This window comes from Oncorhynchus gorbuscha, linkage group LG26 (genome assembly GCF_021184085.1).
Source record: "Oncorhynchus gorbuscha isolate QuinsamMale2020 ecotype Even-year linkage group LG26, OgorEven_v1.0, whole genome shotgun sequence".
Classification (NCBI taxonomy): Eukaryota; Metazoa; Chordata; class Actinopteri; order Salmoniformes; family Salmonidae; genus Oncorhynchus; species Oncorhynchus gorbuscha.
Genome location: NC_060198.1, coordinates 43,868,210 through 43,892,875, shown reverse-complemented (window position 1 = coordinate 43,892,875; position 24,666 = coordinate 43,868,210). Strand labels below are relative to the sequence as shown.

Genomic DNA, 24,666 nt, shown 5'->3' with positions numbered 1-24,666 from the left:
TTTTGCCCTCTGATTAAGTCTCTATTTCTCTCTCTGTTTCTGCTTCTGTCCTTGTCGGATTCTTGTTTGCGTTGCCTTTGTTCCGTCCTATTGTATTCTGCCTCGTCATCAGATACTGCGTGTGAGCAGGTGTCTCTATCCGCTACGGCCCGCGCCTACCCGAAGGGACCTGCAGTCTGTTGCCGCTAGCCCTGCAACTCTCCTCAACAACTAGAAGGGGGACTCTCCTGTTAAACTAGAGGATTTGTGTTTTCCCTGTTTGGACTTCCCCTGTATGATTGAGGATTTATGTTTTCCCTGTTTGGACATTAAAAGAATCTGTTTCTGTTATATCACTTTTGGGTCCTCACTCACCTGCATAACAGAAGAATCCGACCAAGAATGGACCCAGCAATTTCGGATTCTCTCTACTCAGCCGTCGAGTTCCAGGGAGCGATGCTAGGCAGACACGAACAGGAATTGTCTGCTGCTCGACATGCCGTTGAGACCCTGGCCGCCCAAGTCTCCGGCCTCTCGGAGGATATTCACAATCTCCGCCTCGATCCACCGGTTACCTCCTGGGCCTCCGGGTCTCCGGAGCCCAGAATTAATAACCCACCGTGTTACTCTGAGGAGCCCACTGAATGTCGCTCGTTCCTTACCCAGTGTGATATTGTGTTCTCTCTCCAGCCCAACACGTACTCCAGGGGTACTGCTCGTATTGCCTACGTCATATCTCTCCTTACTGGACGGGCTCGTGAGTGGGGCACGGCAATCTGGGAGGCAAGGGCTGAGTGTACTAACCAGTATCAGAACTTTAAGGAGGAGATGATACGGGTTTTTGATCGTTCTGTTTTTGGGAAAGAAGCTTCCTGGGCCCTGTCTTCCCTATGTCAAGGTAATCGATCCATAATGGATTACTCTATAGAGTTTCGCACTCTTGCTGCCTCCAGTGACTGGAACGAGCCGGCGTTGCTCGCTCGTTTTCTGGAGGGTCTCCACGCTGAGGTAAAGGATGAGATTCTCTCCCGGGAGGTTCCTTCCAGCGTGGATTCTTTGATTGAACTCGCTATTCGCATAGAACGACGGGTAGATCATCGTCACCGAGCTCATGGAAGAGAGCTCGCGTTAACAGTGTCCCCCCTCCCCGCATCTCTACCATCTCCCCCCACTGGCTCAGGTGTTGAGCCCATGCAGCTGGGGGGGTATTCGCATCTCGACTAAGGAGAGGGAACGGAGAATCACCAACCGCCTCTGTCTCTATTGCGGTTCCGCTGGTCATTTTGTCATTTCATGTCCAGTAAAAGGCCAGAGCTCATCAGTAAGCGGAGGGCTACTGGTGAGCGCTACTACTCTGGTCTCTCCGTCAAGTTCCTGTACTACCTTGTCGGTCCATCTACGCTGGACCGGTTCGGCAGCTTCCTGCAGTGCATTAATAGACTCTGGGGCGGAGGGCTGTTTTATGGACGAAGCCTGGGCTCGGGAACATGACATTCCTCTCAGGCAGTTAGGGGGAGCCCACGGCTATGTTCGCCTTGGATGGTAGTCCTCTCCCAGGATTCAGCGTGAAACGCTACCTTTAACCCTCACTGTCTCTGGTAATCATAGTGAAACCATTTCTTTTTTGATTTTTTGTTCACCTTTTACACCTGTTGTTTTGGGCCATCCCTGGCTAGTGTGTCATAATCCTTCTATTAATTGGTCTAGTAATTCTATCCTCTCCTGGAACGTCTCTTGTCATGTTAAGTGTTTAGTGTCTGCTATCCCTCCTGTTTCTTCTGCCCCCTCTTCACAGGAGGAGCCTGGTGATTTGACAGGGGTGCCGGAGGAATATCATGATCTGCGCACGGTCTTCAGTCGGTCCAGGGCCACCTCCCTTCCTCCTCACCGGTCGTATGATTGTTGTATTGATCTCCTTCCGGGTACCACTCCCCCACGGGGTAGACTAGACTCTCTGTCGGCTACCGAACGTAAGGCTCTCAAAGATTATTTGTCTGTAGCTCTCGACGCCAGTACCGTGGTCCCTTCCTCCTCTCCCGCCGAAGCGGGGTTCTTTTTTGTTAAGGAAGAGGACGGGACCCTGCGCCCCTGCGTGGATTATCGAGGGCTGAATGACATAACGGTTAAGAATCGTTATCCGCTTCCCCTTATGTCTTCAGTTTTCGAGATTCTGCAGGGAGCCAGGTTCTTTACTAAGTTGGACCTTCGTAACGCTTACCATCTCGTGCGCATCAGGGAGGGGGACGAGTGGAAAATGGCGTTTAACACTCCGTTAGGGCATTTTGAATACCGGGTTCTGCCGTTCGGTCTCGCTAATGCTCCAGCTGTCTTTCAGGCATTAGTGAATGATGTACTGAGTGACATGCTGAACATCTTTGTTTTCGTTTACCTTGACGATATCCTGATTTTTTCACCGTCACTCCAGATTCATGTTCAGCACGTTCGACGTGTCCTCCAGCGCCTTTTAGAGAATTGTCTTTATGTGAAGGCTGAGAAGTGCGCTTTTCATGTCTCCTCCGTCACATTTCTCGGTTCTGTTATTTCCGCTGAAGGCATTCAGATGGATCCCGCTAGGGTTCATGCTGTCAGCGATTGGCCCGTCCCTAAGTCACGTGTCGAACTGCAGCGCTTTCTCGGTTTCGCGAATTTCTATCGGCGTTTCATTCGTAATTTCGGTCAAGTGGCAGCTCCTCTCACAGCCCTTACTTCTGTCAAGACGTGCTTTAAGTGGTCCGTTTCCGCCCAGGGAGCTTTTGATCTCCTCAAGAAGCGTTTTACATCCGCTCCTATCCTTGTTACACCTGACGTCACTAAACAGTTCATTGTCGAGGTTGACGCGTCAGAGGTGGGCGTGGGAGCCATTCTGTCCCAGCGCTGCCATTCTGACGATAAGGTCCACCCTTGCGCGTATTTTTCTCATCGCCTGTCGCCGTCGGAACGTAACTATGATGTGGCAAACCGCGAACTGCTCGCCATCCGCTTAGCCCTAGGCGAATGGCGACAGTGGTTGGAGGGGGCGACCGTTCCTTTTGTCATTTGGACTGACCATAAGAACCTTGAGTACATCCGTTCTGCCAAACGACTTAATGCGCGTCAGGCTTGTTGGGCGCTGTATTTAGCTCGTTTCGAGTTCGTTATTTCTTATCGTCCGGGCTCAAGGAACACCAAGCCTGATGCTTTATCCCGTCTCTTCAGTTCTTCAGTAGCCTCCACCAACCCCGAGGGGAGATTTTCTGAGGGGCGTGTTGTCGGGTTGACTGTCTGGGGAATTGAGAGGCAGGTAAAGCAAGCACTCACTCACACTCCGTCTCCGCGCGCTTGTCCTAGGTACCTTCTTTTCGTTCCCGTTCCTACTCGTCTGGCCGATCTTCAGTGGGCTCACTCTGCCAAGTTAGCCGGCCACCTCGGCGTTCGGGGTACGCTTGCTTCTATTCGCCAGCGTTTTTGGTGGCCCACTCAGGAGCGTGACACGCGTCGTTTTGTGGCTGCTTGTTCGGACTGCGCGCAGACTAAGTCTGGCGCCTGGCCTTGCTGTGTCTCAGTCTTCCTGCTTCTGCGCCTGGCCTTGCTGTGTCTCAGTCTGTCCCCAGCCACCGCATCTCTCCTGCCCTTGCTGTGTCTCAGTCTGTCCCCTGCCACCACATCTTTCCTGCCCTTGCTGGGTCTCAGTCTGTCCCCAGCCACCGCATCTCTCCTGGTCCTGCTCCTGGCCTTGCTGTGTCTCAGTCTGTCCCCTGCCACCGCATCTCTCCTGCACTTGCTGTGTCTCAGTCTGTCCTCAGCCACCGCCTCTCTCCTGTTCCTGGTCTTAGCCTTGCTGTGTCTCAGTCTGTCCCAAGTTGTTACTCTCCTGGCCTGTTTGGTCCTGATTGCTCAAACTCTTACAGTTCTCTACCCGTGTCTCATTTTTCTAATAATAATTGCACTAAGATTCCCTCTTCATCGTTTCCCGGTACGGTCCTGAGGAGAGGAGTTGGGTTCCATCTCGGGACGTGCTGGACCGTTCGTTGATCGATGATTTCCTCCGTTGCCGCCAAGTTTCCTCCTCGAGTGCGCCAGGAGGCGCTCGGTGAGTGGGGGGGTACTGTCATGTATTGTATTGTCATGTCTTGTCCCTGTGCTTTCTCTTCTCTTCGTTTCTCCCTGCTGGTCTTATTAGGTTTCTTTCTCTCTCTCTATCCCTCTCTCTCTCTATCGTTCCGTTCCTGCTCCCAGCTGTTCCTCATTCTCCTAACGACCTCGTTTACTCTTTCACACCTGTCCCCTATTTTGCCCTCTGATTAAGTTTCTATTTCTCTCCCTGTTTCTGCTTCTGTCCTTGTCGGATTCTTGTTTGCGTTGCCTTTGTTCCGTCCTGTTGTATTCTGCCTCGTCATCAGATACTGCGTGTGAGCAGGTGTCTCTATCCGCTACGGCCCGCGCCTACCCGAAGGGACCTGCAGTCTGTTGCCGCTAGCCCTGCAACTCTCCTCAACAACTAGAAGGGGGACTCTCCTGTTAAACTAGAGGATTTGTGTTTTCCCTGTTTGGACTTCCCCTGTATGATTGAGGATTTATGTTTTCCCTGTTTGGACATTAAAAGACTCTGTTTCTGTTATATCGCTTTTGGGTCCTCACTCACCTGCATAACACAAGCTTGGACTCGAGGACTCTGACTCGATCACTAGGGACTTTACTCGGACTCAAGGTTTAGTGACTAGACTACATCGCTGCTGCAGGGAAGAGGGCTGGTTTGCTTATACCTAGCCCTTCTTAATGTCAGTCAAACATGAAATTCATGGAACATATTGTGTATTGTGTTGACTAATTATGTGGACTGAGGGAGGGGAGGACATGTTGCCACTTTGTGACAGATGTTTACACAACATTGTGGTGCCATGTAACTTTTCTAGTTCCAGAGCTGTATGGCATGTAGTAAAAGGTTATCCAAGTCCTCAGGCTGCAGTATCTGCCAGTTATCATCCTTGCCTTCAGGGACTGAGTTCATTGGTGGGCCAGGAATTTACATTCTCTACCTAAATAATGAGTCAATTGATCAATTAACTCAGAAGCAAGAATTTGGTTGGTATTTGTTGTAGGACTAATGTTGAAAAAAACATTTTATATTAACTTTTCCTGTACTTTTCCTGAAAAACAGGCTAAAGACTGAATGCTTGTTGATTTAGAAAGTGACATTTGCACCCACTGTTTCATAACATAGTGGTGGTTTCTGAGGGCTCTATGCACCCTCAGTCCAGAGGAGGTTTCAGTTAGTGTGCCTGTGTTATGGGGAAGCACCTGTTCCCTCAGTGTGGTGAATGACATGGCTGGTTTCCTGTCTGTTACCTCTCATTACGTAAATCATATCCAGTGTGGATACGCTCTACCTCAAGACCAAAATGTTCCCACTATGTCTGTTATTTTAGTTTAATCATCATTCATTTGTACGATTATCTACAGTATGTGTCTGTCCATCCATACATCAACATCAGTTTTATGACGAGCGATATGACACTGTAAATGATAATGGCAAATGTAGGTACCAGTGTTCAACACATGATTAAAGACCTCAACCTTTCATTGCTACCTCTTATCATCAAGATAACTTAGCAAATTTTAGGCAAATATTTTCAGACTACATATGTATAGCTCTCAGCTAACAAAAGTGCCAACCTTTGATATTTTGATATTATCTTTGTAGGTGTCTTGTCACATGATTTAACTAAAGAAAACAAAACATTTGTTTTATGTATGACTATGTCATTAGGTCTGTGTAATGCAAAGTTGGGTATCACTGCACTAAATATGCACTAAATCTATTTGGATTGGGTCAGGTATTGTGGTATAAGCAGCCACTTGGCACATCAGTCTGCTGAGGTTTCAGTAAGTACAGTGGGGCAAAAAAGTATTTAGTCAGCCACCAATTGTGCAAGTTCTCCAACGTACAAAAATGAGAGAGGACTGTAATTTTCATCATAGGTACACTTAAACTATGACAGACAAAATGAGAAAAAAAATCCAGAAAATCACATTGTAGGATTTTTAATGAATTTATTTGCGAATGATGGTGGAAAATCAGTATTTTCTAAAAGCATCTCTGAAAAGTATCTTAACATGATACATATCCCCTTTCACATCACCAACCAAAAGAAGAGTTTGTGGCATTACTTAGGTCCATTCTCAGTTTGTTCCACATAAGATGATTGGAAGTAGTTTAGGGGTCCGTATCAGTAAATGTGCTTCCCGACAGGGCAATTTGGTTTGTTTTCAATATAGTCAGGATTAATAGTCGCTGATGTAGAGAGGAGTAGGCAGTCACAGGTTTAGAACTACTGAATTTGTTTAATCACCATAGATCAAAGTCGGACAAAACCCAAATGCTGTTGTGCTCAAAATATATATTCATTAACAAAAAGTCACAGGGTGATCCCAAAGTGCAAAATATAAAGTACTCAGGAAATGGTAGGAGAGATTCCTCTCAGGAACACAAGTAGCATTTACAATGACAGACAGAGACAAATGACAGAGGGAGTAGATATACAGTGATAGAGTGGGGATTGGAACCGGTTGTGTAATTGTAACCGATGTGAAATGGCTAGCTAGTTAGTGGTGGTGTGCGCTAATAGAGTTTCAATCGATGACGTCACTTGCTCTGAGACATTGAAGTAGTGGTTCACCTTGCTCTGCAAGGGCTGTGGCTTTTGTGGAGTGATGGGTAATGATGCTTCGTGGGTGTCAGATGTTGATGTGTGCAGAGGTTCCCTGGTTCGAGCCCGGTGAGCGGATGGACTAAAGTTATACTGTTACATAATGATGATGAGACAAGTCCGGGGTTGATGAGTGAACTGCGCTTGCCTGGTAGCAGCTAGAAGGCCGGTGACGCAGAACGCCTGTGCTGGACAGGAAAAGACTACTCTGGACGGTTCTGACCTAGAATATGTGGACAACTACAAATACCTAGGTGTCTGGTTAGACTGTAAACTCTACTTCCAGACTCACATTAAGCATCTCCAATCCAAAATTAAATCTAGAATTGGCTTCCTATTTTGTAACAAAGGATCCTTCACTCATGCTGCCAAACATACCCTCATAAAACTGACTTTGGCGATGTCATTTACAAAATAGCCCCCAACACTCTACTCAGCAAACTGGATGTAGTCTATCACAGTGCCATCCGTTTTGTCACCAAGCCCATATACTACCCACCACTGCGACCTGTGTGCTCTCGTTGGCTGGCCCTCACTACATACTCGTCGACAAACCCACTGGCTCCAGGTCATCTAAAAGTCTTTGCTAGGTAAAGCCCTGCCTTATCTCAGCTCATTGGTCACCATAGCAACACCCACCAGTAGCAAGCGCTCCAGCAGGTATATTTCACTGGTCATCCCCAAAGCCAACACTTCCTGTGGCCGCCTTTCCTTCCAGTTCTCTGCTGCCAATGACTGGAACGAATAGCAACAATCACTGACGCTGGAGTTTTATATCTCCCTCTCTAACTTTAAGCATCAGCTGTCAGAGCAGCTTACTGATCACTGCACCTGTACATAGCCAATCCCCAGTATCTCTACTTGCACATCATCATCTGCACATCTATCACTCCAGTATTAATGCTAAATTGTAATTATTTCACCTCTAGGGCCTATGTATTGCTTACCTCCCTACATTTACACACACTGTACATAGATTTTTCTATTTTTTTTCTATTGTGTTATTGACTGTACATTTGTCTATGTGTAACTCTGTGTTGTTGTTTTTGCTGCACTGCGTTGCTTTATCTTGGCCAGGTCGCAGTTGTAAATGAGAACTTGTTCTCAACTGGCCTACCTGGTTAAATAAAGGTGAAAAAAATGAAAAAAAGGCTGTTGTGACACTAAGGTTAATTTGGTATTGACTGAATACTGTAATCACCTTACATGGTCAGTTTGTTTAGCTGTTTAAATAAAGATGCAGTCATTTGTCACAGAGGTAAAAGACCCATTGAAATATACATGATATTCTAGAACAGTGTTCAGGAGGAATGCGTGTGAGATATGGTGTTTGGTATAGATGCATTTGAGTTCAATGTTGAGATTTGACCCATTTTCCCAGCTATGTAAACCCCCATTGCCTTTTCACTTGAGTCATTCCTATAGCTTCCTTTTGTTTTTAGTTGCATGATAACTGTGATACCACCTCACCTCCAATAAAAATTTTTTTAAATACAATTTTACCTTGTTACTGTGAAAAAACACTACCTACGTCCAGATAGCTAGAAAAAGCCAAAAGACCGTAAGTATCTAAAACGACTTTTCATCTATTGGTATATTATTAGAATCTCCATTAACTGTTGTGAATGCAGCAGCTACTCTTCCTGGGGTCCACATTAAACATGACATGATACAAAACATTTAACAAGAACAGCTCAAGGCCTGAACTACACATCTGTGGTGAAGTGTCAGTCATTACAATCATTACTTATGTAAATGTATTAAAAAATGTCTTACAATACTGAGACACGGGCTTTCAAGAACACATCAATTTAGTGCAGTTGAGGGGATTTACTTCTAACATTCCATCAAAGTAACATCTCACCACTAATCTTCAGAGAAAAGGTACATTAAATTGAATACAAACATAAAAACACAGAATTTGAATTTTAGATGGATTAAAATCATCAGTCACTATCATCTCTGTTAGTGCATACTTTACATTCTGTATATCTGGAGTGTTTCTGGTTCACACAAACGTACATGACCGTAGTCACAGAAACTAGCTCCCACTTTTCAAATGGACCACAGATTTTAAACTTAAAAGACTGACCTGTTATTAATCCTATGTGGATCAAAACGAGAGGAACACATTTAATAAAATCTTTGGCAAATGTACAATATGGATTATAGCATACTGCACACATTGGTTCCAAAAAAAAAAAAAAAAATATATATATATATATATATATATTTTTTTTTTTATTATATATTTTTTATTTATTTGAAATATACATTCTTGAATACAATGTAGCAGTAACAGGTATTTTATTTGCAGTTCTACCTGGTCATTTGTCATGTTTTAAATGGGCTTTGTTTAACAACAAATAATTTCTACCATTACAGGTGCTTAATCCCTTCTCCATTGCAAATGATAAGGACAAATAAAAGCCACAGTACATTCATTGCATATAACATCTGACATACAGACTAGCAACTGATAGCAGATTGTAATTCAACTGTGTCAATCATATATAAAATAACATCTTTGCCTGCTTTAAAAGGTCCAACAGTCTGAACAACCCTGAAGTTATCTGGAAGGGAGTTCCATAGGTATAGTATGAGAGAGGAAAATGCACAGTCCCCCATTGTGAGGAGCCTGGTCCTGGGGACATGAAGGAGTATAAGCATGGCTTGAATGTAAGGTGCATGGAGGTTCATAGGGGGAGAGCAGGTCTGACAGGTAGGCTGGTCCCCGATGCCATTTTGGGGTTTGTAGAGGAGCAGGAGGAACAGGTAGCCAATGGAGATCAACAAGGATGGGAGTGATGTGGGCAGATTTTTTTAGTTTGTGCCAGTATCCTTGCGGCACTGTTTTGGATGAATTAAATTTGCAGGCAGGCCCCCCAGTAAATGCATGTGTTAGCTTTTCTGCGTCAGATATGGTGAGTGAGGGTCGTAGTCGGGAGATGTTCTTCAGGTGAAAGAATGACGTATGACATAAGTGACTGCAGGAGTTGGTGATCTGCAGGGGTGTGCTTATTTACATTTACATTTACATTTAAGTCATTTAGCAGACGCTCTTATCCAGAGCGACTTACAAATTGGTGCATTCACCTTATGACATCCAGTGGAACAACCACTTTACAATAGTGCATCTAAATATTTTAAGGGGGGGGTGAGAAGGATTACTTTATCCTATCCTAGGTATTCCTTAAAGAGGTGGGGTTTCAGGTGTCTCCGGAAGGTGGTGATTGACTCCGCTGTCATGGCGTCGTGAGGGAGTTTGTTCCACCATTGGGGGGCCAGAGCAGCGAACAGTTTTGACTGGGCTGAGCGGGAACTGTACTTCCTCAGTGGTAGGGAGGCGAGCAGGCCAGAGGTGGATGAACGCAGTGCCCTTGTTTGGGTGTAGGGCCTGATCAGAGCCTGGAGGTACTGAGGTGCCGTTCCCCTCACAACTCCGTAGGCAAGCACCATGGTCTTGTAGCGGATGCGAGCTTCAACTGGAAGCCAGTGGAGAGAGCGGGGGAGTGGGGTGACGTGAGAGAACTTGGGAAGGTTGAACACCAGACTGGCTGCGGCGTTCTGGATGAGTTGTAGGGGTTTAATGGCACAGGCAGGGAGCCCAGCCAACAGCGAGTTGCAGTAATCCAGACGGGAGATGACAAGTGCCTGGATTAGGACCTGCGCCGCTTCCTGTGTGAGGCAGGGTCGTACTCTGCGGATGTTGTAGAGCATGAACCTACAGGAACGGGCCACCGCCTTGATGTTAGTTGAGAACGACAGGGTGTTGTCCAGGATCACGCCAAGGTTCTTAGCGCTCTGGGAGGAGGACACAATGGAGTTGTCAACCATGATGGCGAGATCATGGAACGGGCAGTCCTTCCCCGGGAGGAAGAGCAGCTCCGTCTTGCCGAGGTTCAGCTTGAGGTGGTGATCCGTCATCCACACTGATATGTCTGCCAGACATGCAGAGATGCGATTCGCCACCTGGTCATCAGAAGGGGAAAGGAGAAGATTAATTGTGTGTCGTCTGCATAGCAATGATAGGAGAGACCATGTGAGGTTATGACAGAGCCAAGTGACTTGGTGTATAGCGAGAATAGGAGAGGGCCTAGAACAGAGCCCTGGGGGACACCAGTGGTGAGAGCGCGTGGTGAGGAGACAGATTCTCGCCACGCCACCTGGTAGGAGCGACCTGTCAGGTAGGACGCAATCCAAGCGTGGGCCGCGCCGGAGATGCCCAACTCGGAGAGGGTGGAGAGGAGGATCTGATGGTTCACAGTATCGAAGGCAGCCGATAGGTCTAGAAGGATGAGAGCAGAGGAGAGAGAGTTAGCTTTAGCAGTGCGGAGCACCTCCGTGATACAGAGAAGAGCAGTCTCAGTTGAATGACTAGTCTTGAAACCTGACTGATTTGGGTCAAGAAGGTCATTCTGAGAGAACGTTCAAGAGTTTTGGAGAGAAAAGAAAGAAAGGATACTGGTCTGTAGTTGTTGACATCGGAGGGATCGAGTGTAGGTTTTTTCAGAAGGGGTGCAACTCTCGCTCTCTTGAAGACGGAAGGGACGTAGCCAGCGGTCAGGAATGAGTTGATGAGCGAGGTGAGGTAAGGGAGAAGGTCTCCGGAAATGGTCTGGAGAAGAGAGGAGGGGATAGGGTCAAGCGGGCAGGTTGTTGGGCGGCCGTCACAAGACGCGAGATTTCATCTGGAGAGAGAGGGGAGAAAGAGGTCAGAGCACAGGGTAGGGCAGTGTGAGCAGAACCAGCGGTGTCGTTTGACTTAGCAAACGAGGATCGGATGTCGTCGACCTTCTTTTCAAAATGGTTGACGAAGTCATCTGCAGAGAGGGAGGAGGGGGGGGGAGGAGGATTCAGGAGGGAGGCGAAGGTGGCAAAGAGCTTCCTAGGGTTAGAGGCAGATGCTTGGAATTTAGAGTGGTAGAAAGTGGCTTTAGCAGCAGAGACAGAGGAGGAAAATGTAGAGAGGAGGGAGTGAAAGGATGCCAGGTCCGCAGGGAGGCGAGTTTTCCTCCATTTCCGCTCGGCTGCCCGGAGCCCTGTTCTTGGCACAGAGTTTGTTGAGGTCTCAGTAAGTATGTGCTGCCAGCACTTGGGCTGAGGTTTTTGTAGTGGTGTGTATCACTGTGGCTGCCCCCATACACTGTGACACACACCATTACAAAAACCCACGTCAAATGCTCTCACAGTAAGGGTAATGTATTTATGCAATTTTTTTTCTTCATTTGCAGTGAAAATTTGACATTTGTCGAAACATCTATGTGACAAATAATTTTACTTTAAAATGTCAATATGTTACTTTCTTAAGTCCAGACAATTCATTGTTTTTCCAAATATGATGATTAAAGTCATGAACATAATATAAAAAAAAATGCGAGATGCGATGTGAGAATGTTTACAAGTGCAGACAGAATTCAATGGTTGTTCCAAATATGACATAAAAAGGAAAAACATGAGACCTGCTAGTTTAAGATTATGGATTGTTTCATTTTAAGATTAAACAGTTGTATTCAACATAGCCCATATGTTGGGGTGGCAGGGTAACCTAGTGGTTAGAGAGTTGAACTGGTAACCACAAGGCTGCAAGTTCAAATCCCTGAGCTGACAAGGTTCAAATCTGACATTCTGCCCCTGAACAGGCAGTTAACCCACTGTTCCTAGGCTGTCATTGAAAAAAGAATTTGTTTTTAGCTGACTTGCCTAGTTAAATAAAGGTAAAATATAAGGTGTATTTAGAACATTCCAGTATGATCTGTCATGAGAGGTAACCACTTGTGCTGAGGTTTTTGTACTGGTGTATATCATTGTGGCCCCCAGTGTACACAGTGATACATGCCAGTACAAAAACTCATGCCACATAGCGACTCCCTCAATAAAACCATTTGTTATTTTATCTCCAACATTGACACCATAGTTTTTCCCCAATAAACTTTCATTAACAATCAACCTTAAAAAATCTATCATAATAGAATTGGAAATCATGTTTATGCATAAACTGGTTTTCCACTTCATACCAACTTTATGTCCAATTATCATCGATAAATGTTTCTCCATAATTAACAGATGATAAATATGTTGATAAAACAGTATAATTAAAGATACAGTAACTACCTATGAATATATCAACCATGATGAACCAAACGTATGAGAAACACACACTATGCTCTTCACCTAGTTTCTGCCCTAACACACACTCTAACCCCAGCATCTGCATCAATGGGGAAGAGTTTTTGTCATGGGCTATATCACTGTGGCTGTTATTCTGCACTGTGATACATCCCTGTACAAAAACCCCTCTCCTGTCTAGACTGGGAATTTACACTGTCATGAGGGCGGCTGTGTGAAACATCAGACATCGATGACTTTTCTCTCAATATCAAAAGGAAGCATCTGTTGAGTTCTGTACAACACTGTTTCCCAACAATTGATAATGAACAATGTGGTTTCAACGTCTTTATGGAGGAAACATAAAAGCATCTCATCAATCCTTGATGTAGCCTAGCAACTAAACTGAGATGGAGTGCATCGCTATACCTGTATATCAGTAGTTGGCAATATAGAATGTTTCTAAATGATGTTACAGTAGAAGGAATACTCTTTGGACGAAGGCAGTATTTGATATGACTATAATAGGAGACTTGGCATTTGATACCTCCTGTAAATAAAGCTATATGTCTGGACAACGTGATAACCATGACTGTTACATCTGAAATGTCAGGATAGACCACCTTTAAAGAGTGCTACTGTATATCGACATGGACAGGCATGTCAGAAAAACAAACATGATTGTCATACAACATCTTGGCTAAAAACAGCACAGTAGGAATCAGTATGAAATCAGAAACATTGGACACAATAGCATAATAGCAACCAATACTGGAACGGAGAAAATTAAGATTAGGATATGACCATTCAATTTCATAGCAGTGAAATGATCACCCGTATGGCTCCAGAGTGAAGTCAGTGTTTGCACAGTACAATGCTGTCAACCCTCCTGTCCATGGAGAGGTTTTTGTATTGATGTTTATCACTGTGGGTACTCCCATACACAGTGAATCACACCATTACAAAAACCCATGTCACATACGGCCACAGAATCCTCCGTTAAACTCACTGAAACCTCCAATGTCTCCATGTGGACAATGTTTTTTCCAATCCTGTCATTTACAACAACTATTGAAGCTCAATTCAAGCAAATGTTTTGAACACATGATTTACAGCATACAGCAAATAGTTGTTCCTCAGTGTATGTCTGTTTGAAAGTTGTTCATGTTGAGATGTCTTTGTCTGAAGTAGGCCTAAAGAGTATGGACATTTGTTTGAGTTGATAATGTGTATAAATGTACCAGCATGTTTAGGTTAGCTGCCTATAGACAATCAGAATGTCAATGTCTGTGTTCCTTAGGTGTCAGCACTCTCACACTCTGTGCTTGGTAGAGGTGGTAGCTTTTTGTCATGGACTGTATCATTGTGATCCGCTATATGGCACAGTGGTTTAACCCTATACAAACCCCCCACCACTCTGTGCAGGGCCAAAGCTGGAATAAACATGTGTAACATTTTCACAACAACCACAACATGACCTATTGATTTTAATCTGATGAACAGAATGTCAAATTCTGTTTTACTACTTATTAATAACTATTTTATTAGTTTGGGCTTTCAGATTTTGCTCTGTCAGGCATTTTGACCATAACAAGGATTAAAGAACCTTGCTGGGACACTTTTATAGACAGTGATTAAGTTCATTTTTAGTTCTTATTTAAATTAAAAAAAGCTGTATTTTTTTATTTACAAATACATTCTGTTGTCGGAATCCAACAGTTGGAGTAGATGTTTAAGTGTTTTCTCTTGTATTTGCGTATGAGATGAAGTGGGTAGCCATTTCCACTACAGTGGTTTTTGTTATGGCGTGTAACACTGTGCCCCCGTAGTTATCACGATGACACACACCCATACAAAAACCTTCCCACACACCAGAGACCAATACATCTATCAGGTACCTGTCATATTTCCCTGGAGTCATCACAAATCTCTCTGATTCAATAAATTATCTTATTTTTACCTTGGAAATTTGTCTTTAGCCAGTTCAATTGATCTTGTCAGATTTGATAAGAAATGAATGAAGAAATGAAGAAATGCCAATCCTTTCTCACTGTCCGTTGTGGATGAAGGACAGAGTGCACAGATGAGCATATATAATTATAAAACTTAAAGAGTGAGTTGTGCATCATCTCATTAGATTGTAAAATAAATGGTCTTTGCACTACAGGAATATGAATGAGAATTTGTAAGAATGTGGAGTGTTACATAAAATAGTACAGTATTGGGACATCATACTGTAGAACCGTGGTATTCTAAGAAGGGGCAGTGACCCCTAGGTGGGCCAAAGCGGTATTGCATGTGCATATGTGGCATAGTTTTGACTGGTTTGGTGCAACTGCCCTCTCGAGCACAATAATAAACAGCAGAGTGTTCTGAACTCAGACTCTTGGCCTCTAAGAACTAGGTGCTTGTGGAGGCGTCCTCAGTCAGGATGAACTGGGCCTTTCAGGGATTCTGAGTAGACTGGAGCATCTGTTGAACCCGAGTTAATTCTCCCAATCCACTCCAGAGCTTTGCCTGGTTTCTGCCTTATCCAGGTCATATAGTATTCTGTCATATCAAACCCAGAGATTTTACTGGACAATTTAACAGTTTCACCTGAGAAGGTGACTGATCCATCTAATCACAGCAAACTCCTGCAAACATTACGGCGGTCATTCAATAAATTGTTAATTCAACAAATGCAACTTTCCTGGTGAAAAGGTACTGGCTTCATACTCACCCAATATTCATGCTAGTGTAAAAAATAACAAACCCACAGGTATTCATAATCTGGTTTCTGAAATATCATATAACTAGTAACTATTGTATGAGTTGGCAACATGCTGCTTTATATACAGAGGAGGAAGGGAAGTAAGTTTGCATAGCTCGCCCTCTGGAGTTTGGCCACAGCTGGCACTGGGCTATTAATCTTATCTCCTGTAGGTTCACTTAAATATCACTTCAATTGTCTTACCATTTATTGCACAATGCTGCATAGGATCGACTTTTTCCATGTTATCCATCATTTCATTCCATATTCAAAAAAGAGTGATATTGAATAACAATAGAGATCAAATCAAAGTTGTATCACCTGTCTTTGTGATTGTCTCCACCCCCCCTCCACTTGTCACCCATCTTCCCCATTATCCCCTGTGTATTTATACCTGTGTTTTCTGTCTGTCTGTGCCAGTAAGTCTTGTTTGTTCAAGCCTCCCCAAACTACCCTCGGCCAAGGAGAAGGCTCAGCTTATGGTGCAGGACGTCCTCCGGATCCAACCCTTCGCTGCCTTGGCTTGAACAAACAAGATGAACTGGCACAGACAGACAGAAAACACAGGTATAAATACACAGGGGATAATGGGGAAGATGGGCGACACCTGGAGGGGGGTGGAGACAAGCACAAGGACCGGTGAAACAAATCAGGGTATGACATGAAAATTGTATATGCGACCAATAAACTTTGATTTGATCTCCAGCACTATTCAACATAATTTTCTCAAAATAATAATTGACTGTATTATATGTGGCAGAGATGAGGGCCAGTCTCTTATTACAGTAAAACAATACTTCCTTCACGGTGTGACTTGAGATTTCCACTAGATGAAAGTGTTTAGCTGGTTTACAGGAGCTGCTGTCCTCAAGCTCCCTGTAGTTAGCAGTAGTAGCATCATGCGCTGAATTCTGGTGTTGCTGTGACTAGTGGCTCTGATGCCTGGCAGCCTGTTAGTCTCCAGTAGCAATTACACACATAGAAAGTGACCTGTATTGAAGTCAGTGGTTCCCAATTTTTTATTTTACGTAGTACACCTTGATGGGATATAAAATTCTGCGGCACACCTAAAACTTCCCTATTGATTTATTTAGTGGTAATAACCTCTCTCATGATCCATACTGCAAATCATTTATTTTCTGTGGCAAATGTTTTCTATCGATGAAATAGCGTTTGTTTGAAATATTTTTCAGTTTCTTACTCATGATGGTGAATTTGTGTGTACCCCTTTAAAATCCTTAATCGATTCACCTGTGTGTCAATGTAATTAACATAATACAACAATCTAAATCTGTCAGTTTAAGAAAGGAGGGAATAACTACACTGTTTGTATTCTGCCATATTCCCAGTCACCTTGCCATGGTTAAATGCAATAGTTTGCGCTTTCAGTTTTGCGTGAATGTTACCATCTATCCACGGTTGTAGAATATAGTGAAGACATCAAAACTATGAAATAACACATGGAATCATGTAGTAACCAAAAATGTGTTAATCAAATCAAAAAATATTTTTATTATTATATTTTAAATTCTTTAAAGTAGCCACCCTTTGCCTTGATGGCAGCGTTGCACACTCTTGGCATTCAGTCAACCAGCTTCACGAGGAATGCTTTTCCAACACTCTTGAAGGAGTTCCTACATATGCTGAGCACTTGTTGGCTGCATTTGCTTCACTCAGCGTTCATCCCAAACCATCTCAATTGGGTTGAGGTCGGGTGATTGTGGAGGCCAGGTCATCTGATTTAGCACTCCATCACTCTGCTCCTTGGTCAAATAGCCCTTACACATCCTGGAGGTGTGTTTTGGGACATTGTCCTGTTGAAAAACTAATGATTGTCCCACCAAGCTTAAACCAGATGGGATGGAGTATCACTGCAGAATGCTGTGGTAGCCATGATGGTTAACCCTTGTGTGGTGTTCATGTTTTTGTTATTCATCCAATGTTCGCAGGTCTGATGGACCCACAACATTTTTCGGTTTTTAAAACAATATAGCCACAACAATTTACATAAAAATACTCAATTCTTAATACTTAGATGTTGATTTATATCAATTTCCAGCAATACCGACAGCATACATGGTTAATGTATGCTAGATCACATTTAGCAATAAAATAGCTATTCGTTCTACATTTTATTACATACAATGTTTTATGGAAATGATAAAATAGCTCCATTGAATACAAATTAAAATCGGTCTACACACCACATAAGGGACAGAGTTTGTGTGTGTTGCAAATGCATTTCTTGTACTTGATGCATGTTTACGGTGTCTTCCTGTCCTTCTTGGGTCAACACACATCACAGCGCTTCTTCTTGTTGCTACCAGCTGCAATCTAGACTGATGAAAACACTTAGTTCAGGAATTTGACTAACATTGCACTCACTCACATATACAGTTACAGCAGGCCAAGGTAGGAGAGTCAGACATACACACACGCAAAATCACTCACACTTACTTCCGGTATTGGAGTTGTTGGTTCTGTGGGTCGGGCAGATGGGGAACCAGCATCCTCCTCCTGAATCCTCCTCACGGGGGTCCTTGTGATATGTTGCCTCCTCTGGATTTGAGATCTTACCAATGCCTTGCCCAGCTCCTCAAGAAAGAGCTGTCTCTTCTGGAGATTCCCTTTGTTCCAATCTGGGTTCAACGCCATCCAGATGACAATTGCGTTGTATGCCGAGATGTCCAAGATGTTGAATATCTCAAGTTGCCAGTGTGGGGTTCTTCTTTTGCAGCTGCAGCCAGTCACCAGCTTATGTAAATTGTCCACTCGACCTTTTGTGGCATTGTAATCCAATATGATTTCTAGTTTTTGATGTTCCTGGCCACAGATTCCCCCATCCCTATGTAGCGTACTCATAAATACCACATTTTTGCCTTTCTTTGGCACGTAGAACACTATGGACATGTCGGCCTTTAACACAAACATAGAGGAATTTATAGGTCTGTTCCGTATATTCAACAGTTGAGGTAGTGTTCCTACCATTGTCAGCTTCCTCTTAAGGAGATCCTGTCCCAGCTTGTGCGAAATAAAAAAGTTATCACGTGTTGTTGTGGCCAGAGTCCCTGTGTCACGTCCAGGAAAACCCACATCCTTTGGTTCTTCTCAGGGGCTCCTCCATCTGACTTTCCCTTATACACTTACAAGTTCCACACATATGACGAAGCAGCATCACAGACAGCCCAGATAATGAATCCACATTTTGCGGGTTTAGACGATATGTACTGCCTGAAGAGGCAGCAGCCACTAAATGGCATACGCTGCTCATTAACAGTACCGTTGGGCCCAGGGTTGTAAAACAGAGGAAGGCGGTCCACCTAATTATTCCACACTGACCTGATTGCAGATAGCTTGTCTCTCTGCCGCCGAGCTGATCTGGTGTCTTGGTTTTTGAAGCGGGTAATTCTGGAAATAATGTGAAAGTTTTCCAGAGACATTGTTGCACAGAAAACTTCTCTGCCAGTGTCACGACTTCCGCCAAGGTCGGTCCCTCTCCTTGTTCGGGCGGAGTTCGGTGGACGACGTCACCGGTCTTCTAGCCATCGCCGGTCCACCTTTCATTTTCCATTTGTTTTGTCTTGTTTTCCCGCACACCTGGTTTGCATTCCCACGTTACTCGTCTTGCATATAACCCTCTGTTTCCCCCCATGTTTGTGTGTGGAATTGTTACGTGTAAATGTATGTGTACTCCTGCCTGTCTCCCGCTTTTCTTGTACTCTTTACCCTTTGTAGTGTGTGAAACTACACAATATCTTGTGGGAACCTGCACAATGTTATTTCAATACATTATTTCGATACATTGTAAACCATTCTGTATTTTCCCACACTCTACCCCAGCCAGGTGCAAATTGGGGGAGCGAAACAACAAATAAATAGCTTTGCATGTGTCGCTCCTTACCACAATCAATCAGTGTGGCAAAAGGGATAGAGAATCCAGTGTGGAGAGAAGTCTGTGTGGGAGGAGCATCTTCCACTTTCTGACTATGAGGGTCATGTACAGATCTTCCACTTTCTGACTATGAGGGTCACAGTGCCTTGCGAAAGTATTCGGTCCCCTTGAACTTTGCGACCTTTTGCCACATTTCAGGCTTCAAACATAAAGATATAAAACTGTATTTTTTTGTGAAGAATCAACAACAAGTGGGACACAATCATGAAGTGGAACAACATTTATTGGATATTTCAAACTTTTTTAACAAACCAAAAACTGAAAAATTGGTCGTGCAAAATTATTCAGCCCCTTTACTTTCAGTGCAGCAAACTCTCTCCAGAAGTTCAGTGAGGATCTCTGAATGATCCAATGTTGACCTAAATGACTAATGATGATAAATACAATCCACCTGTGTGTAATCAAGTCTCCGTATAAATGCACCTGCACTGTGATAGTCTCAGAGGTCTGTTAAAAGCGCAGAGAGCATCATGAAGAACAAGGAACACACCAGGCAGGTCTGAGATACTGTTGTGAAGAAGTTTAAAGCCGGATTTGGATACAAAAAGATTTCCCAAGCTTTAAACATCCCAAGGAGCACTGTGCAAGCGATAATATTGAAATGGAAGGAGTATCAGAACACTGCAAATCTACCAAGACCTGGCCGTCCCTCTAAACTTTCAGCTCATACAAGGAGAAGACTGATCAGAGATGCAGCCAAGAGGCCCATGATCACTCTGGATGAACTGCAGAGATCTACAGCTGAGGTGGGAGACTCTGTCCATAGGACAACAATCAGTCGTATATTGTACAAATCTGGCCTTTATGGAAGAGTGGCAAGAAGAAAGCCATTTCTTAAAGATATCCATAAAAAGTGTTGTTTAAAGTTTGCCACAAGCCACCTGGGAGACACACCAAACATGTGGAAGAAGGTGCTCTGGTCAGATGAAACCAAAATTGAACTTTTTGGCAACAATGCAAAACGTTATGTTTGGCGTAAAAGCAACACAGCTCATCACCCTGAACACACCATCCCCACTGTCAAACATGGTGGTGGCAGCATCATGGTTTGGGCCTGCTTTTCTTCAGCAGGGACAGGGAAGATGGTTAAAATTGATGGGAAGATGGATGGAGCCAAATACAGGACCATTCTGGAAGAAAACCTGATGGAGTCTGCAAAAGACCTGAGACTGGGACGGAGATTTGTCTTCCAACAAGACAATGATCCAAAACATAAAGCAAAATCTATAATGGAATAGTTCAAAAATAAACATATCCAGGTGTTAGAATGGCCAAGTCAAAGTCCAGACCTGAATCCAATCGAGAATCTGTGGAAAGAACTGAAAACTGCTGTTCACAAATGTTCTCCATACAACCTCACTGAGCTCGAGCTGTTTTGCAAGGAGGAATGGGGAAAAATGTCAGTCTCTCGATGTGCAAAACTGATAGAGACATACCCCAAGCGACTTACAGCTGTAATCGCAGCAAAAGGTGGCGCTACAAAGTATTAACTTAAGGGGGCTGAATAACTTTGCACGCCCAATTTTTCAGTTTTTGATTTGTTAAAAAAGTTTGAAATATCCAATAAATGTCGTTCCACTTCGTGATTGTGTCCCACTTGTTGTTGATTCTTCACAAAAAATACAGTTTTATATCTTTATGTTTGAAGCCTGAAATGTGGCAAAAGGTCGCAAAGTTCAAGGGGGCCGAATACTTTCGCAAGGCACTGTATATATATAAAAATTATGAGCTTTCTTATACACTATATATATAAAAGTATATGGACACCCTTCAAATGATTTGATTTGGCTATTTCAGCCACACCCGTTGCTGACAGGTGTCATGACGTGGCCCTTTGAGGTGTAAATCGTGCCCCCCACCTCTCACTCTCCTCACCATAAGTGTAATGACTTTACGACAGGTCATAAATACCTGACAGAAACTGCCATGCAGTTTTGAGGGAGATAGTCTACCAGCACAAAGAGCTTCTCTTTGTTCAAAACTCCTAATTCCCAAAATAGGAGAACTAAACAATATTTATATTTTGGAGAATATGGGAATGGTACGTGGACACTTAAGGGACGGTAATGTCGAGTGTGTTTCATTTGGTGACATCAGGAAGGACAGCAAACACACATCACTATGTCTCTTGAAGTGTACATTTCCCAGTTGTCAGGTTTACATATAAATACTGTGAAACTTATGTGATTATACATTAAATTATTTGTGAAAAGATTTATGTTAACTTAAGGAGAGTATAGATTTTCATATAAAGATGAACTAGTCATACCGACAACCGCCAAAGTATCTAACCTATGATTACATTTCCGAATGGTACTCTGAAGTATCCATTCTAACCTCATACAACCACGAAAGACATTGTGACTTTTGGGAAAGTTAACCAGAGACTATTCTGTCGACTCTCTCCAGCAGATGGACCGGTAACCACAGAGAGAGACAGCAAGACATACACTCGTAAATATGTCAATTGCAAGTCATTTTTGAATGAGCAGTCGTTCGTGTAAAGTATTAGCAATTCCTATGAGTGTAGTTATCCATTATGTATTTCCCGCTCTTTCTCAGTCCCCACCCCTTTCCTTTGACGACCAAGCTGTCATATTGGCTTCATCCGCAAGGGACTTTTTATTTAGTAACCAATATCTACTGTTTGTTTGTAATGTATATCTGTGATTATTTAGTTAGTTAGTAAATAAATAATTAAGCCAATTTGTATGTTGCTGATTCATTATGGAAACTAGGGTTTGTGCAGATAAACAATAATTTTACGACATTTGGAATGAGACTAAAGAAGGTAACAATTCATATTTATTAATAATGGAAGACTGTAATTGATAAAATATTAAAATATCCGAAGAGTTAGTTTCGGGAAATTATAACTCTAACTTCCTAGTTAATTAACGTTGTCACGACGTTGGCCTCTTTGAGTATAGCAACCCTATCCCCCTCTCCCTGCCTCCCCCCTTTCCTCCTTCAACTAGGCTGCTGTAGTCAGAGGTCATAAATTCCTCAGAAGACCTCATGGGACACAGTTATAGAAAGTCGTTTTTCATGGAGACAAAGGAAATCCTTCCACCTCACAGAACTTGAGGTACGAACAAATTTCATGTTCCGGAGAAAGTGTAAAAGATCGTTAAGAAACCAGCTACGAACTGGTCCGTTTGTCACAACTTGGGAAGCTCATGGGAGACGGTGTGGCCACATTACCATAACGCTGTTTATATAATAGCCCCAGATATAAGGTTTACATCTAATTGTTGTATAAGATGAATGAGTGAGTATGATACTGTTTACACAATTTTACAATGTGATTTTGGACTGTTTAATGAAGGAAAACTCAAAAAGGGAATTGGATTTTAACTAAATCAGAGGACCGCCCATGAGCCCAGTTAGGGTGAGACATCCTGGGACAGCCCTTTTCTGCCATTCCGAATAAAACCCAACTTTGAGAAATTATCTCAAGACCATGTTTTTCTCCATTAGGAGGGGGACAAAGGTTGTAGACCGAGCTTACCTAAATTACGAGATGGCTAAAGGTTGCAGACCATTGCTGAATCTCTTAACCATACCACGTGGTTAAACTCTTAGACTATCGATACCGACAGAATGAGAACAAGTATTTGATATGAATTACTAGTCTGCAGCTAAGAATTCGGTATTATTGAACGAGAAGAACGACAACCGCCGAAACATCCATTCTATAACAGCTCATTAACAGTACCGTTGGGCCCAGGGTTGTAAAACCCACTGTTCCTAGGCCGTCATTGAAAATAAGAATTTGTTCTTAACTGACTTGCCTAGTAAAATAAAGGTAAAATAAAAAAATAAAAATAAATTACACAATTTATGATACTTCACATGCCTTACTTTTATTTTCCTGCATAAGTAGAAGCAGAAAATGCATCACCTATGCCTTGACTGCCATTCATTCCAATTAGACTGGTTTTTCCATTACTGTCAAGACTTCAAACGAAGTCGGCCCCTTTCCGTGTTCGGGCGGCGTTCGGCTGTCGACGTCACCGGCTTGCTAGCCGTCGCCGCTTCATTTTTCATTTATTTTGTCTTGTTCCCTGCACACCTGGTTTTCAGCTGGTTTGCAGGGTAGCCTAGTGGTTAGAGCGTTGGACTAGTAACCGGAAGTTCTAACCCCCGAGCTGACAAGGTACAAAACTGTCGTTCTGCCCCTGAACAGGCAGTTTACCCACTGTTCCTAGGCCGTCATTGAAAATAAGAATTTTTTCATAACTGACTTGCCTGGTTAAATAAAGGTGAAATAAAAAAATAAAAAATACAATTCCCCAATCACACTACATGTGTTTATTCCTCTGTTCCCCCTCATGTCTTTGTGTGAGATTGTTTTGTGTTACGTGTCTATGTTGATGCACTTTACTGGTATGCGTTTATTCCGTGTTTTATTTCACGAGGTATATTATTGTGACTGTTTGCGTGTTTGCTCTTTGCATTGGCTGTTGGTTTCTCCTGCCTAAATAAAGTATGTGCCTGTTCACAACTCTCTGCTCTCCTGCACCTGACTCCGTTCCCAGTACACACACCATTGACAATTACTAAAATGGCTGCCTTTTTCTCCCCATTATGGAACTTTTAGGATTCATGACCCCTCTAGTAATTTAACAGGATCTGTATGTAGTGAACCTTCTCTTATAGGAGAAGGAACTCTTTAAAGCGGTTAGGAAAAACACCCTATTAGAAAAGCATGCTAAGGATATGTGCTTGCATTTTTCTATTCCTAATATCCAACAAGGGATTATGTAAAGTGTATATCCTGAGATAGCTTGTGATTAATGGGGAAGTGGTTTTCGCGGGACTCCCCTACCACTCTCTCTCACTGTGTGTACCGGGCACAGTAATACACTGCTGTGTCCTCACTCTTCAGGCTGTTCATCTGTAGGTACAGTTTACTGCTGGAGTCATCTCTGGAGAGGGTGAATCTACCCTGCATTGACTGGGAGTAGTAAGTAGTAGTACCATGTATATAACCAATCCATTCCAGTCCTTTCACAGGAGCCTGTCTTATCCAACCAATCCAATAGTCCTTGAATGTGAACCCAGAACCTGTACAGATCAGTGTGTGGGATTCTCCAGGCATTTTAATTACTGGTCCAGACTCAGTCAATGTCTGACCCTGAACAGCTGTTAAAAAGAAAGCACACATGTTGTCACAATGAAATCTT

At 43.3% G+C, this 24,666-nt stretch overlaps 1 protein-coding gene across 4 annotated transcripts in view; it reads right to left on the bottom strand.

The window, feature by feature from the left end:
* The window catches only part of LOC124016020, a 113,147-nt gene that overhangs the window by 35,518 nt on the left and 52,963 nt on the right, over positions 1-24,666 (bottom strand). The window contains exon 2 of one of the 4 annotated variants that reach the window (XM_046331541.1): positions 24,327-24,625. The exons of the other annotated variants lie outside the window; for them this stretch is intronic. Coding sequence (XP_046187497.1) covers positions 24,327-24,625 — 299 coding nt within the window. The remainder of the gene's footprint in view (positions 1-24,326; positions 24,626-24,666) is intronic. 4 annotated transcript variants of the gene reach the window in all.